General features: G+C 41.6%; 1 protein-coding gene across 1 annotated transcript in view; it reads right to left on the reverse strand.

Annotated features, from left to right (window-relative positions):
* LOC147450306 (uncharacterized) overlaps positions 1-2,471 on the reverse strand; it is a 60,843-nt gene extending 58,372 nt beyond the window's left edge. Inside the window, exon 1 of the mRNA XM_086519573.1 lies at positions 1,511-2,471. Within this exon, the coding sequence (XP_086375699.1) occupies positions 1,511-2,413 (903 nt within the window). The 5' untranslated portion in view covers positions 2,414-2,471. The remainder of the gene's footprint in view (positions 1-1,510) is intronic.
* Positions 2,472-17,204: the final 14,733 nt, after the last annotated feature.

The raw sequence follows: 17,204 nt of genomic DNA on the forward strand, positions 1-17,204 counted from the left end.
TATTTATTAAGTGACTTTTGTTGGGTACTCAGTAGGGCAAATTGGGTAAGTTAACATATAAGCAAACCCAAGTTAGCACAAATTGGTAGATGAGCCAAGGAGCACAGCAGGCTACCAAGCAACAGGTGTTCCCTCCCTCTCTCAGCAAGACCCTCTCCAAGCCAACTTGGTGAGGCCCCTTCCACCCGCAGCCATCAGCGTTTTTGCTTCTTGCATACCTGGTGTATCCACCCCCAGCAACCATCGCCATCATCCTCATGCTCCTGGCGTTTTCCCCTAGCACCAACATCAGCGACCTCAGCCATTTACTAACGCTAGCAGGCCAGAACATTCAGCGTTTTTGGATCATCATTGGGACCCCGTACAAACCAACGTTTCAGCATTATAGGACCTGCAGGAGCAGCGTTTTTCAGCCAGAAACCACCTGCTGTGGCAGTGTTTTTCAGCCAAGTTTGTCAACACAAAAACGCAGCCTAAAGGAGTAGGTTTCCCAGCGTTTTTTCCTCAGCACTTCAGCCCGACAAAGCAGTCAATTTCAGCCATAGACAGCAGTGAAAAACCAGTCAATTCAGCCTCAAAAGTGGCACAGATTTTCAGCTTTTGCCCCTTTGCGGACAGCAGATAAAGAAGCATCTATTTCAGCCCTAAAGTCTTCATCGTCTTCACCGACATAGTTCCCGTTTGCATCAGTCCATTGCATACGCATTGTACGCCTTTTGCAATCAAAGTAGACTACTCTCGCCGACGAGAGTGGGGGCCTTCGGAGGAGGTTGTAATCTCTTCTCTCTCCTTCTCTCAATCTCATTCACTTGCACGCACAATATCCACTCACTTTGTTCGTGATCACCGCACTATCCATAAGACGGAAAGCTCTCTATTTCCCTAAGAACTAAAAGAAACCTTGGGCAGTAAAGATCACTAATCTTGAGAAAAAACAACATTTATCCCGCTGCACCTTACACTAGTATGTTCACATTGACACTTGTACATGTCTATAGCGGCCAGATATAGTAGATGTCCTCTTTAGGTAATTTACTATTGTTGATAGTATTCTCTGTCCTCTTTGTGTCTCACCTATAACCTAACTCTCTATCCCTTCATTGCCCATCCCTCTTCCAAATCATCTATAATCCTTCTCCGCTGTGTTTCACCGACTGCCTGGCTGCCTTCTTGTGCATGTTTGTGATATCTTGAGGAGAAAGTTTGTTGTCCATATTTAGAGAGGGGTTTGTGTACCAATTTTCTGTTCTGTGTCACCCAAGGGCATCTTCCACTTCCACATTGAAAGCACCAGGAGATAAAGGTCCACATTCATGCTCACTAAGGCCTGAAAACCTACAACAATATCTAAAACAGTGTATTGGGTCCAACAAACACATACAACTTAATATCAAAGCAAAACCCTTGCTAAATTTTCTATTTATTTATTATTTTTTAAATCACAGCGCTAGAAGATTAACAGACATAAAAATGCCTACTAGAAAACATTTATTAGGGAAAAGCCAAAAACCTGAAACAGAAGAGCCTGCTCCTTTTCATCTTTACTGAACTCTTTCAAAAGGTCCAGCCAATCAGAACGTTTAGGGTACATTGTCTTCACCCATTGCTCCAACAGAGCAGGAACATCGTTCATGATGGGTGAGCGAAGTTGCTTTGTGACCCACTTGGTCTTTCTTGTTACCCTGTACTGGTCATTGGTGTCCAACGCAATAGTTACTCTGTCTAAAGGGGGAAGTGCTCGATCAGGGGGGCGGAACTCTGCAATGCTGGGTTCCTTCATCTCAGCTAGGGGGTTGTACTCGTTCAGCAACTCCATAAGCTCAGGTCTATTCCCATGCCTCGTTTCTACATACTCTTTCATCTCCTTATAGATAGAAAGATCTGCCTCCAACTGTTCTTCTGGCGACGCTTCTTCCTCAGACTCTTCTTCTAGCTCATGCTCCGACTCATCCTCTAGGTCGCTCTCCGACTGTTCTGCTAGTTCGTCCTCATCATCTACTGTCTGCACAGCTTCTGTCTCTTCCAATGTTTCCGCTGTAGTATGGAATTCTCGTAGAGGCAAATTGCTCCAGCAAACCATGAAGCCATTCCAAGGCCTGTGAACATAATTTTCATTGTTTGCATGACAGAACTCGCGAAATCTCCTGCCACAAGGGCCGCCTTGGGTTTCTTGTACAAGTAAAGAAGACTTTTTCTCCATATAAAAGCTCCTCTGCAGATAGTCGTTATGCCCGTCGGCGAAAACCAGAATTTTCTGATCTGATGCAAGTAGCCTCTGGCAAGTAGACAGGTGAGAGCTTTCTTCATCTCCATGGGAACTTTGTGCCGGAATAGCCTGCAGCTCAGAGATTGGTGGCCGCTGGGAACGACGGTAACTGCAACAGCGCCATTGACGCTGTAGGAGAGCTTGCATTGCAGAGCTTTACTACTCGTAGAAACTTGCAAGATTAATTTTATTTGTTATGCTGAGCTCAACTGCTGGGTCCAACAAGTAGAAAATATAGCAAAGAGATTTTCCACTTGCTGGACCCAACAGTTGAGTCGCATCCTATGCTCTAAGCTGCTGCTATTGGGGGGGGGGGGGGGGGGGGGGGGGGGATTACAAGAGTTAACCTTGCCCGGTAACAACCAGCTCTTGGCCAAGATGTTTGTGGACGACTCCCTTCTCTTTTTGAAAGCCTGCCCTCAGGTGCTCAGGAAGGCCCTTGAGATTGTGCAGTCATTTGTTGTGGCTTCGGGGTCAAAGTGTAGTATTGAGAAGTCTAGACTGATCTCCCTGACGGAAAACGACTCATTTGACTCATCGGTCTGGTCAGGGGAGATTGTGTCTAAAGGTAGGATTTTTCGGCATATGGTGGGCCCTTCGGGGTGGACGTTACTCACAAGCAAAGGTTCAAGTGGGTCCTAGAGAAGATCCATAGGAAAATGAGAAGGTAGGAGATTCTGGTCAGAGTGATCAAGTCATTTATGCTTCCTTATATTGTCTTCACCAGCCCGCTCCTCAAAATAGCTAAATGTAACTGGAAGGAGTTTTTGAAACCTGTTAAAAGATTCTTATGGAGGAACAACACTAAAGCCTCGTCGCCGTGGCGATGGGAAAAGTGGGAAAATATTGCTCGACCGTTGGTCCAAGGAGTCTTGGGCTATCATGACCAAGGATATGATAGACAAGGCAAAACTTTTCTTTGAAGGTGGTCATTGGAAAGGGATCGAGGTGCACGACAAACTATTATCCCCGAGGTGGCATCATGGGAGAGCTGGTGTGAAAGTGCAATAGAGAAACATGGGCACTGGAATGGGGTGAATTAACTAGATCCTTTTAGAAGTCCATCGTTCACTAGTCCCATTGGTTGTCTAAAGCTACTGGAGTTATCATGAATCCTTATCGGAGAGAAACTGCAAGAAGGATGAACAATGAAGGACTTCAGCGGGTTGAGCCACTTTTGGGATAAAAATAGCAAGTACTAAAAATCCTCTGACAAGGTGGCTGCCCAATTTCAACTCAATGACATTGAGAAGCTACTTGTTGTCAACAGGGTTGTAGAAGGCATGGACAATGTTCTGATCCCAATCTATGAGTCTACTTTTGAGTGGAAAGCTTGGAAATGGCCCATGAGTAGCCGATTCTCTAAAACCCATACCAAGGACATTTACCAAGTACTAATACACGAGGCTGATTGGTTTTCCCCTTTAAACAAGTAGTGGTAGAAGCAATGGTTAGAGGCTCGATGGGTAGAGGTTACGAAGAACATTTGGAATCCACAGTGGCCTCAGTTTATGAAGATATTTCTGTGGAAGGTAGTATGGTGGGCCTTGCCGACAGGAGTCAAGATTCAAGCACGTGGTATTGGGCCCAATTAGATGTTCACAATGCAGATTGGCTAGCGAAGACCTCGCCCACCTTTTTATGGAATTCTCGGCTATTAGTGGCCTTGCAGGAAAGATGTGCAAATGGATACAAAGAATGTGGAAGATAGGGGTTTTTCAAGAAGGATATGTGCCTTGGTGGCAAACAGTTTCTAAGTTCTGCACTTTTAATATGTACTCAAATTGCCAGATACTATTTCTTCAGTAATATCTGGAAGGCCAAGAATTGTTGTGTCTTTGATAGTGACCTCTCTATGCTAGCTTCTCATAGATTGTACAAGAAAAGTAAGGAGATAATATATGTGGTAGGTAAAAGATGTAACTTGGCGATTGGCTTAGGGAAACCTCGCCATCCGATCAAGCCTTGTTTTGTAAAGGATATGGCTTTTCGTAATAGTATGCTACTAGGTACTTTTAACTAAGCCCAGTTGTAACCCTCTGTCCCTCAAGGCTCAGCATGAGCTTGAGGCTTATTTGTATATTTCTTGGTGGCATTATAATACAATCACTCACAATTGTGAGTTTTGCACCCCAAAAAAAAAACACGTGGAAAATATAGCCTTCCGTGTTGGGAATTTAAAGGTGGTACCTCAACATTTTACTCCACCATGCTATAATCGAACCAAACAGAAAACTGTGTAATAGTGTGAAGTTCAATTTGTTAGAAAACGCTCTACCTTAGGACACGTGCTATGTTGAAGTATATCTTGGATTCTTGGTTTTCATGTAGGTGTGGTTCTACCAAAGCCTTAGAGCTTCAGCCTTATAATGCTTGCAAGGTTTCAGCTAGCTATTATTCAAAAACTAGGGCTTTTGATTGATAGTTCACACGCTCAATCATGATGAGCTAGAGTATCTACAAAACAAGGGCAAACGGTGGGCAAGGTAGAATTGTTTTAATGTCTCTATAAAACTCAACCATGAGTCAATATACCAACTCAACTTTGGAATTACAAAACTACTTTAGTCATAACAACGCCCTCCTTGTGAGAATCATTGACTATGATTAGTAGTGAAGACTCGCTCGACTTCAACCTTTATATGAGCAAATAGCTATAGGCAGGCATTGCTCAAGGCCGAATCTATGCAACAGTGTCTTACTAAACTTTTTTCTTAATTTCCCCATTGCATTGGTTAAATTGTGATGCAAGAGGCCCAAATGTGGCATCTTAAAGGATGCATTCAAAGCAATCATAAACTCAAGAACATGGGTCTAATGTTGGGCATGACTAACATGTCATCAATATAAAGAAGTTGATCATAAGTACATCAACCACGTGCTTAACATGCAAAGTGATCTCAACTAGGATGCTTAAAAGGCCATATGCATTCAATTAAGTATGTATTTTCTCATCCTACTAAGTACAAGAATCTTATTTTAAACTTTACAGATTTTTCTTCAACCTATATAGTCTTTTACTAGCCTTTAAAACCATGGGTTACATCATTTCCCCTTTCTCATGCAACTCACCATTCAAAACCAGTGTCTTTATCTACAAAAGATGTATATCCCGACCATTATGAGTTGTGCATGCACAAATCTTATGAACGATATCATAAAAGTGGGATGAATGGTCTAAAATCCGTGCCCATTTTGTGAGCAAAGCCCGTGGACCAAAGCTTGACCTTATAGCATGGAATGCCACGTTTTAGCTTATAGACCTACTTAGTACCAATTACCTTTTTGACAAATGGCAAAATCACACATAGAGGAATTGCCATTCTTCCCATGGTATCGAACTCTAATTGTATAGCAATATGCTAAGCTTTTGAATTTTGTGCCTCAACAAAAGAAACAACTTTTTCTCATCACATACTTGAAACAAGAAAAAAAATTAAATCAAATATGTAAGATGCATAGTGAGAGCCCAAGAGAGTCCAACTAGCCGTTTTGGTGTAATTGTAGCGCTCATTTTTAACTACTACATTGTGCACGTCTACATCGGTACTAGGCTAATCTGTGGACTCATTTTTAACTACTACAGTGTGCACGTCTACATCGGTACTAGGCTAATCTGTGGACTCATCATAAACCTACGTAGGTTTATTTTCTCCCTTATCTTGCTCTACGTATGATTGTCCACTAAGAGGTGAAAATGTCCTACATGTCATGTGAGTGTACATCTGTCTTCTTACTACATGAAAGCAAGGGCTACACCACAATGTCAACAAAGAAAACATCAATAAGAATCACGACCTTATCTACCAATTTTTAGCATTGCTCCTTAGGCAAGGCACATATGCCAAAGAGTTAAGTACACACAAATGATCGACATAAGTCTTTTTGTGCTACAGCCGAAGGCGTGGAGTTCCCTGCAAAATATCCAAAATAGCATACTACAAACCATAAAACAGACTAATCGACATATCGGGCAACCACATAGCCGCATAATCGCGAGATACACGAACAGAGAGAGACAGAGTGCGAGATAGAGCGAGAGAGCACGTGCAGGCGCACCTCCCAGAGCGGAGTGCTACGCCAACACGGCGAGAGAGAAGAGGGGAGAGGGAGAAGAAATACACGGACACTGGGTGCAATCCCCCCCCCATGCAAGAGTGTGTGCATTTCCCTCTTGCACGTATTTATTTATAGATTTCTTGAATGCCCAATAATGAGTACGAACTGGCCGGCCGGACATAATTGGCCAAAGCTCATAAAGAGCACTTGAACAATCTAATATACATAAAAGTAATATCCTTTTGCATAATCCATTATCTACTGATGCTTTTGCCACCTGTCAGCTGCATAAATAATAAAATATCAATTCTATAACATACCTCTCTGTTGGAAAGCAATTGTCCTTAGTTGCGAAGATAAAATCTGCAAACAATACTTGTCAAAAATAATGATTAGAAATCTGTAGCAAATAATAAAAGAGAAATCCATAAAATTAGACAACATTTCTTACGCCTGCCGTCATCCACATACTACCTATTCTAGTGTCCCATACCACTAGAATAAGCAGTATATGTCATACCCTGATGAATCAGGATATCATTGGTCACACTCATCATCAATCTCATAATGTCAAGTCTCATCACATAAACACTGCCATAATAATCACCAGATACAAAATCCCTATCCAATTCCAATTCCACAGCGTAGTCCAAATCCAAATCAGTTTCATTATGTACCCGGGTAACAAAATCATACCAGTTGCAGTGGTGGCCAGCCACTGCAGCATGATTTTGTGATCGGTGTTTCCTCAACCGGCGAGTCTACACCAATAAGATGTGCTGCCTAAATTGGCGAATCTGCACTAATGCTGCCTAAAACGGTGAATCTGCATTTGGTATAAGTGTAAAAATCATGAATCTGCAATTTATCAATGTGCTGCCTAAATCGACGGATCTGCACCAAGATGAGTATCTACACATTGCCTAAATCGGCAAATCTGTGTGTATGTGACCAATGGACTAGACAAGGCATAAAAAACAAAACATCTACTACCTGTTTGACACAAAATTGGAGTATACTTATGTGACAAAGTATGTACAAACAATTTTTCTAGTATCCCAAAGCACCTTAGCTCACATGAGTAGCTGCGTACCTTTTAGACAAGTTAGCTCAGTAAAAATTCCCTTTCCATACAATTAGAAGTCATGACCAGGAGGGTATACTGTTTTTTGAAGATATATATACATATACCAGTGTGTGCATGGAGAGAGATACAAGGAGGAAGGACTGCCACCCTGACTCTTGCACAAAAGTATAGTTAACAATTAGAAAATGTGTTAATTTTGTGCTGAAATAGGGTATGTAATAAAATAGAATTGCAACCTGTTTAAGATAATTTAATGTATCTCAAAAGAAGAGAAGTACTACTTTGCCGCTCTAGTGATACCAATGTATATTAGACTACCCATTGAGCTTGATTGCACATGGAGGATGTTTATGACTGAGGGTTTGTTGACGTGAAACTAGTACTCGTAGCTTTATCTACAATAGTAATGCTCAAAGACAAAGTAGTGAAAATGACGTGTGATCAATTGTAAAACAAATCGAAGCACACACTAATTGTATGAACAGGTTAAAAGTTGATAATGAGAGTTGTGATCAATGGAGGATGGGTGGCAGTAGAGAGGAGGGTTGTGTGATAACAATACGAAAGTGAAATAGGAGGTCCAATTAAGTTACTAATCAAGGGGTTTTTTTTATAATAAAAAAAACTATTGTAAAACATTGCACTACCATTAGAGTGTATGATGGAAAATTAAAATTAAAATAGAGCAATCAATTTGAAAATCAAATTCCATTACATGACTACTAATGGGTACAATCTGACAGTACAGGATGGAAGGTGTATTATGCAAATAGGGATGATAGAGTAAGTGTCTCATTTACAGTATATAGTTCTTACAGAGTTGGAGTTGTATTCTTGTAATCGGGATAGGAGTCACTGTAAGTGTTGGTAGCTAGAAGTGTATCTACTTAGAGTTCTCATATGGTTATCTTTGTTAGAATACCTAGGCCTGATACAGCTTCACCATGCACAAAATAATGAAGGTTAGTGAAAATACATCCCAATGACAGATATCTAGCATGTCTCAGAGGTTATAGTTATAATTTAAGTTGTTTAAGTATCTAATTATGTAGATGCCCTTAGATATTGTGCGGGTTCGTATACATGTTTCCTTGAGGGTGGGCAATCGAATACAAAAGTAGGGTTCGCTGCTTGGTTTCGGTATTGATATCAATCAAGGTCCAAAAGGTAAGGGGGCGAGGGGGAAAGAGAGATGGAATAAAATGTCCTATTAATTGTCATCAAAAGGCCAAAATTACCAATGAGACCAAATCCTTGTGGTTGTAAACCAATTCCTAGATACAAAAAGAAAAAGAAGTACACTGAAAGACCAAAATTAAAAGCCTAAAAGCGTGATTAAAATCATAATCATGATCATCGTATGCCGGAGGAGACGCGACAAAGGGTGTCAGGCGAGAAAAGATTCCACGGGTCGTTGAAGTGCTTTGCCGATGGCCGCTTCTGTAAGTAGCCATACTGGGAGGGGGAAGAGAGAGAGCGAAACAAAATGAAATTACTCATCTTCAAATCCCTACGTGACCAAACCGCTACAATCCTTATAGAGCTAATACAATGTTTGGGTGCAAAATAAAATGAAGCAAAATAAGGGCACTGAGTAACATGGACGGACCGTGAGCTCATTGCACATTGGGGAGTGAGGGCGGCCAAGTGTCGGTCTGTTTTTGCTTGATTTCTTTCTACCGAAAAATGTCATTACTTGACGGCTTGCAAACTCTAGCGAAAGGGTAGGTGCAGGGCCCCAAGGACCGTTTATGCATGCTTGAATGACGCGAAAGGCTCATTTCTATTTTTGTTGGACTCCTGCATAGCCATGGGCTCTTGTACTTAACCTGCAGAGGAATTTTATGCTGGACATTGAAACAGGGGAAGCTCATGTTCTGCTTTTCTCGAGACATTCTCCATTTTAATTTTACTTGAGTCTTAAATTCTCAATACCTCAAAAGAGGATGAACCCAGGTCCCTGGCGGCCTAAGAGTGGAGTACTATGTGCAAAGAGTTTTCTAGGCAACCTCTTCATGTGGGCATGAAGTACACATTGAACTCAGCGGCTTTGGAAGAGAACAACCCTCTGCTTGACGCGTCCAAAGTTGCAAATTCTCACTTGACCGCATGGGGAAAGCTCGATGCAAAATGGTGGGAGAAGCTAGACTGTGAGACACGGGGTCCCTTCCTTCCACTAAAACAAAATGGGGCAATGGTTTGGCTTCTTGCGACGGCTGGCTTGGTTGTGGCTAGAGTACTGTCTATCAGGTTTGCAGTCGGCAAGATTATAAACATTATGAGGAGTGGGCTCGCATGCTGCAGCCTTAATTTTTTGTGAGCATCAACCATGAGCTGTTTTGGTGTCCACTGCCTCACTCACGGTGCACCAAAGCAGGTTGATTACACTGCATAGATCTGCTCTGAGAGGCCTCTAATGATAGGCGTAAATTCTGGAGGACTGCGGGAGAAAGAAGGGACAATAGAGAAAGAAAGAGGGACAGAGAGTGTGAAAAAAGGTGGGTGAGTAGCCAAGACAGTAAGAGAAAAAGAGAACTGCAGTTCATCTGTGACATGACTAGGTGGCGGGGGTGCTTGTTAATGCAGTACAGATGCATGGCGGCGGCTTGAATATGAGGTGGTTGTGAGACGCTGGGTGGGGTTGATGGAGGAGGGGAACTATCTGATAATGACGGACATGCAGAAACCGTGAAAGGCAGAGGAAATCGGCATCCCAGCTCTCAAGACCCACCTTTCACGAGTCTGCATGGCGGCTGTAGGTAACTCTACGAAATTAGAGACTAGAGGGGTGGCTGGCTTGTTGTCACCAGCACGCAGGACTGCCGCTAAAAAGGAGCGCCCACAAACAAACGAGGGAGAGATAGAGATCGAAACTATTCTGCTTGGCAAAAATAATAATAAATAAATAAATATTGAGAGACAGACAATTGGGGTTGGCGCCGCTGTGTATGGTTGAAAGTGGCAGGCGAGAAAGTTCGTGTGTTGCATGGTGGGCGAGTGAGTTGAGAGAAGGTGTTGTCTCTAAGAGAGAAGGTAAGAGATTATCACCGCAAGTCAGTGGGTGGTAGAGAGTTTGACTTGCACCTGTGTGTGGTTGTGAGGTGATGAGGAAGAGGGAGGGCTGCTGCTCCTTAACGCACCACAACCACATGTTGGATGGCAACTAGCCGAGGAGAGAGAGAGAGAGAGAGAGAGAGAGAGAGAGAGAGAGAGAGAGAGAGAGAGAGAGAGAGAGAGAGAGAGAGAGAGAGAGAGAGAGAGAGAGAGAGAGAGAGAGAGAGAGAGAGAGAGAGAGAGAGAGAGAGATATTGGTCGCTAGCTGAGCAAAGAGGAGAGAGAGAGAGAGAGAGAGAGAGAGAGAGAGAGAGAGAGAGAGAGAGAGAGAGAGAGATATTGGTCGCTAGCTGAGCAAAGGGAGAGAGAGAGAGAGAGAGTTCGGTCTGCACGCTTTCCCTGCTAGCTTGCAAATTAGTCAAGGCCCATGCCAACCAGCTTCGCTACTTCTGCAGAGCTTCTCGTCGCGGTCATAGCCCATACCAAGCAATGTATCCTCGGCTGCTCCTCACCCTGTCCAATTAAAACAGTAGTCATTGATTCAATGGTCTTTGACCTTCGTGAAGATCAAGAACCGCCTCGATACTTTGCATGCTCTTCACAACCTACGGGCAGCACTAGCTATCGTCTCGACAGTAGTCCATGGTTGGCCGTTTCTTTGCCTTGCTATATGATAGTTGCATCTTGCTGCTTTGTTCGTGTTGACCATGAGATTCATCACCCTCGACCATCAAACTGTAAGATGCTCCAAGTGGAATTTGAATTCAAAGTCAAGCTCATGAAGTTTTGTCGACCCTCTTCTTCTTTCTACTTCTCATTCTTCAACAAGTGAAACTTAAAAATTAATAAAATTCGGCTATTTCTACTTCTTCTCCGTATTCTCATGTGTCAAATTCCACGACGAGTAATTGAAATTTAATAACACCATATTAATTCCCTCTAATTAAGTTCTCGTTGATCAATTATAAACTTATTTCACTCTCTATTCTATGGGGTGAGTCATGGCCTAGCCTTTAGATCATGAGATTAAGTTTAATCTATTCAATCACTATGTTTAACGAATCATAATTATTTCTTTTTGCCAGTAATTATTCTATCATGATGATAAATAAGAAATTCTCTTTAATTTCGAAGGTCACTAACTGTATCATGCAATCAACACCAATTACTACAAGCTGAAGCAACTAACAACACCTACAAGCTACATGACAAAAATAAAATACTTAGCTGGTGCTCGTCAAATTATTTGATTTTGGAGCGTAGCCTTGCTCTGATACCACTGCTACAGCCGAAGGCGTGGAGTTCCCTGCAAAATATCCAAAATAGCATACTACAAACCATAAAACAGACTAATCGACATACCGGGCAACCACATAGCCGCATAATCGTGAGATACACTAACAGAGAGAGACAGAGTGCGAGATAGAGCGAGAGAACACGTGCAGGTGCACCTCCCAAAGCGGAGTGCTACGCCAGCACGGCGAGAGAGAAGAGGGGAGAGGGAGAAGAAATACACGGACACTGGGTGCAATCTCCCCCCGTGCAAGAGTGTGTGCATTTCCCTCTTGCACGTATTTATTTATAGATTTCTTGAATGCCCAAAAATGAGTATGAACTGGCCGGCCGGACATAATTGGCCAAAGCTCATAAAGAGCACTTGAACAATCTAATATACATAAAAGTAATATCCTTATGCGTAATCCATTATCTGCTGATGCTTTTGCCACCTGTCAGCTGCATAAATAATAAAATATCAATTCTATAACATTTTGTTGGACTCGTTTCAAGCTATAAGTTTGGCTCAAGTTGGCCAGATTGAGGTCTTCCATGATTGTAAGGTCTTGGGGCTAGAGGGCTAACTCAAGTTTAGAAATCTTGTGGTTATGCGCATTGTTGTGATTCCTAGTCCTCTCCTACTTTAATACCAATCATCGAGTTGGATGTCACATAACAATTTTCATTCAATGGTAGAGCAACATCTGTCAAGGGAAGTAAAGCCAATGATCAAGTAGTTGTTTTTATGCACAAGAAGATAGACCTCACATAACTTGGTGGTGGGTAGTTATGTCCTTGGAGGGAGATTTACTAAACACCAGGTGATTTTTTTGCAGCATAGAGAAAACGAGTCTCATCAAAGTTGGAAGTACTACAAACAAAATTGATATAAAGAAAACCAACATAAAGTAATTGATCAAGTATGTAAGTACAAAAGGAAGCGTATATTATGAAGGTGAATAGTAATTTGTTGTGATGCCACTTTGAATGTAATATTGTGGTGAATGATGAGTGGAGATAGGTGCCAATCAAGCATGCATTTTTGGGAAAGTTCTCAGTATATATAGATCAACCACGATATATGTGAGCAATCGTGTCAATTTTGAGGACATCATTTCTTACTAAGTGATTATCCTTTGAAACCACTACTTCATATTTTTTTACTACTTAGGTACTATTATTTGAAACCCCTGCTTTGTGTCACACATTCCATTATCATCAATGTCTAGTGGCTACATTACATGTCTTCTATATGATCAATGTCTAGTCACAACATTGTGTCTCTCATGCCCAAAATCTCTGGCTCAACTTTGATGGTATGTTGCATCTCTCTCTCTCTCTCTCTCTCTCTCTCTCTCTCTCTCTCTCTCTCTCTCTCTCTCTCTCTCTCTCTCTCGTGCGCTCCTGGTAAGGTGTTGTAAGAAAAGATTTTAAGAGAAACTTGTGACCATACCATCATCAAAAGATATTAAGGTCAATCCATGACATCAATTGATGAGTAATATGAAGCCCTTATGTCAAAACTCACATGAATAGTTTGTCTTCCTTTTTATTCTCGTATCTCTCCTACACAATCTATGATCCCATGTGAAGGCTTCTTTCTTCATGATTGTTCCTTTTTTCTTCCTCCTCCAACACTTGGAAGCGGCATTTTACCACTTCCACCACCTCCTTTGGATCACATATGTAAAATGGATCCTCTAAAATAATTAGAGAACATCCTATTTTGATAAAATTTGATAATGTGCTATGTTAAATCTAGATTGCAAATTCGTCACATCAATATACATTTTGTGGTTTCCCTTTGTTTAGTAGTTTGTTTCCTATTGATTTTTACCCCTTGATTTGACACATCTTAAATGGTTTGTTTAAGCCAACTATGCTTCAAGGGGAGGATATCTCTAGTCTGGCTAAAAGAATAATGAGTAACACCACTCAAATCCATGCCATCCTTGCTTTGCTAAAGTGTAGGATAGATGGTTTGACTTTCAATGCTTCTCAGCTTATGACATTGATTAGGTCTTTTTGATAATCAATCTCCTTGCATCCCATCAATCTTCGACATCCCTCGTGTCCTTGCATTTGACTATCTACCTCTAACAATGATCATATGACATCGAAATCAGGTATTTTTTGTACCAACACCCCTACACTTTGTTTTGACATACAAACATGCTCTCTGACATCAGTGAGATAGTGCTAGAGTGTGTTTGAGGGTTACCACGGTGTAGCCTTGCAATGGGAGTGTACCTTTTTCTCGCGCAGAGTCTCCTGAGGGACTGTTTTATCGAACACGTTTCTCAAACATGGAGTTTACTACATCAGATCATAGATGGTGTTAGCGTTGGAGTTCCGATTGAGATCTTCATTCTAGTCGATGCGTAGATTTTGACAATGACATTATAGGTGGAATTTACTTGGCAAAGATAGCTTTTTTTTAATGCATACATAGGTGTGCTCTCCATGCATTTCATATAGCAGTTTTTTAAATTTCCATTTGCGTGTTTGGCCATGATATATGTTCTCTATGGTATTGTTCATTCATAGCTGTTGACGGTGTTGGGAAAACAAGAGCAAAGGGCACCTCTATAGCAATGCTCCCCAATAGTGCTCAAGACACAAATCCAGCACCAGAAAAATGTACCGAAAGAACTTCCACAACACCATGACTCAAAGACAAGTGATCCTTTGGGAATTTACAAGCACACACCCGTCCAAGAGACCACCATAGAAGCTAGGAAGGATTTGCCCTGGCATGGAATTACAACATATGCCAACCAATGCACTTGAGGAAAAGAGCTTCTCACTTCACCAATTGATTCTTCAAAACCACAATTTTGAAGTGTATACACATCACCAAACAAACGAGCTTCCACCACTTAACCTACACCAAATTGACTGCAGGCTACCATATCTTGTACCCTGCGGGAAATAACTAGTATCTCCCAAACCACAACTTCAAAAGAGATTATTTCAAGCCTCAAAAATTCTCTACATTTTCTTCAACAATAGTTTTGAAGACCACAAATCTCAAATCTATGCACCTCTATGTGCACAAACAACAAGCTGCCATGGCCCTACTACACATAGGCAAGGCATGAACAAGCAAAACCTGCAAAATGCTGATATTTTACTAAAAATTTTTATGTCTTTACACGAGTTTAAGTTATATACAAGCGACTCTAAAAAAAAAAAGACTTACGGGCATCCAAAGCAACAATCGATGCTACACTAGCAATTTGAGTTGCATGTACATGTGCTTGATAAAGCAAGCTAAAAAACCCGCAAAAAGAAACCCCACACACCCTTTTGAAATTCGACATCATGTCCATGTGTACAAATTTACAAAAGAATGGGGTGTTCGAAATGCGCTCAACATAGTTTGCCACGCCCTTGCCTGCTAGATCATTCATGATCAGTAATAGAAAAGAAAATCTATAAATCAAGTGATGGAGCCTTTAATTCATCTTTATAATCAGCCATACAATTAGATAATCTTCTGTAATGGAAATGGCCTATGACTTTGAGAGTGGCGGAATTAGGAAAATTAGAGAAAGCATTTCTATGAGATTATTTTGTGAGCATAGAGGGTGAACTTAATTGATGGTAGCAACATAGACATAGTACTTAATTAACTTGGCATGTACAATACTTTTGCAAGAGAGAGTTTAGAGAACTTGACAACAGTTGAGGACCGGATTTATGGGGAGATAGTCCCCCCTCCAATAGGCATTTGTATTATAGATTCTCCCATTAATAGAGACTTGGTACAATACAATCTTTGTGTTCCTTGTGACCTAGGTGATGTAATGAAGATGGAAAGCTTCATGCATCACAAAAATAACATAAACTTTGTCAAAAGAATTAACTATCCCAAGCCTCAGTTCCAAGGCCTCAAACACCTTCGAAGGTGGAGAGAGCTAGCGGGGAATGAGGGTAGGGAAGAGGAAAAAGAAACATTTCATAGGAGAAAGAATTAGTTCCTCACTTATCATCACTCTTCTTGCTAGCATACATAATAGCATAGTAATGAAGATGGCAAGCTTAAGCATTGAAGCATGGCTCTTGATTGGATTCGCATTCCATAGCCAAGAGTGTCAATGTAGGCTCTCAACTTCTCTACTAGCTTGGAGAAGGAGATGGAGCTCTTGCACTTTGCACTGTACACAATGAGAGTGTGTGTGTGAGAGTATACCCCCCCAAGCTAGCCCCCTTCTTGCTTTGGTTGACCCCCCCCTTGTAGCTCATGCTTGAAGCTCATTGGATCCCTTCAGGCCTAGCCAATCACATGCAGGATGCATTACAAGGAACAAGGGTAGTCTTGGGACAAGTGTCCCCCTTTCCCCTTTGAGAGAGAGGACTTGATAAATGCAAAAACAATTAATTAAATCTTCTAAATTATCATTGGATCCCTTAGGAGGCTAACCAATAGGCTTTAGGCACACACAATGAGGGCAACATGAGGAGGAACTTGACAAGTGTCCTATATGCTTTCTTTGTACCACGCTTGCCTTGTGTGAAGGTGTGTGTGTTCTCTCTCTAGCCCCCTCTTGTAGGGCTCGCCCCCCGTGTAGGGATAGTTTTTGACTTTGTGAAACACCTTACCCTCAAGCACCTTAGTCAACAAGCATGACAAAAGCACCTCAAGCTTGATTAATGTTCGCACAAGCATCTCAAGCTCCTTGGTCGGCAAGCATGACGACAAGCACCTCAAGCACCTTAGTCAGTAAGCACGACAAGCACCTCAAGAACCTTAGTGATCAAGCACGACAAGCACCTCAAGCTTGGGTCGGATTCCACCTCAAGCTTAGCCCTAGCTTACCTAAGGTCAAAGGACTTTTAACACTAACCTTTGAGGAGGTCTTCAATGAAGCTAACCCTAAGGTCTTTTAGGCTCCATTGGGTAGCCTTGCTCTTTGACAAACCATCTCTCATTTGGACCCCTTTACCATTCGCCCCATGGTGAGATAGATCTGTAAGCACATGTCTATATTCTAACATGACATTACCTCTCTCTTGAAATCATAGTCGTTATCGACTATGAGGTAGAAGAGATAAAGCCTTAGTCATTAGTCAATCTTGCTTAGTGGGTAGAGGGTCCCTTTTTACCCTACAATATCTTTCCAAGATGGATGACTAATCCATTTGGTTCTTGGGAGACATAGATGAGCATGTCTACTCCTTAGTCCATTTCATTCTCCCAAGTAGAGTGACAAGTTCTACTTGGTGTTTGAGAGACGTTGTCGTGCCGCTTTGCATGCACAAGCTGAAAAACAGAGTTTTGTTTGTATCTATGAATTTTGACAAATCTATGCACTATGTTAGAATTGTTGATGGCTAGCAGAAATGTATGTATTATGTGGGTTTTTGTAGACCAAAGTGAACTAAGTGGGATGACAGGTGAAGAAAGGAAGAAGGGATGGTTTTTCGCTTAGAAATGTAGAGCTTGAAGTGCTGAATAAG

This window comes from Adiantum capillus-veneris, chromosome 9, assembly GCF_014529385.1.
Source record: "Adiantum capillus-veneris isolate H3 chromosome 9, ASM1452938v2, whole genome shotgun sequence".
In the NCBI taxonomy this organism is placed as follows: domain Eukaryota; kingdom Viridiplantae; phylum Streptophyta; class Polypodiopsida; order Polypodiales; family Pteridaceae; genus Adiantum; species Adiantum capillus-veneris.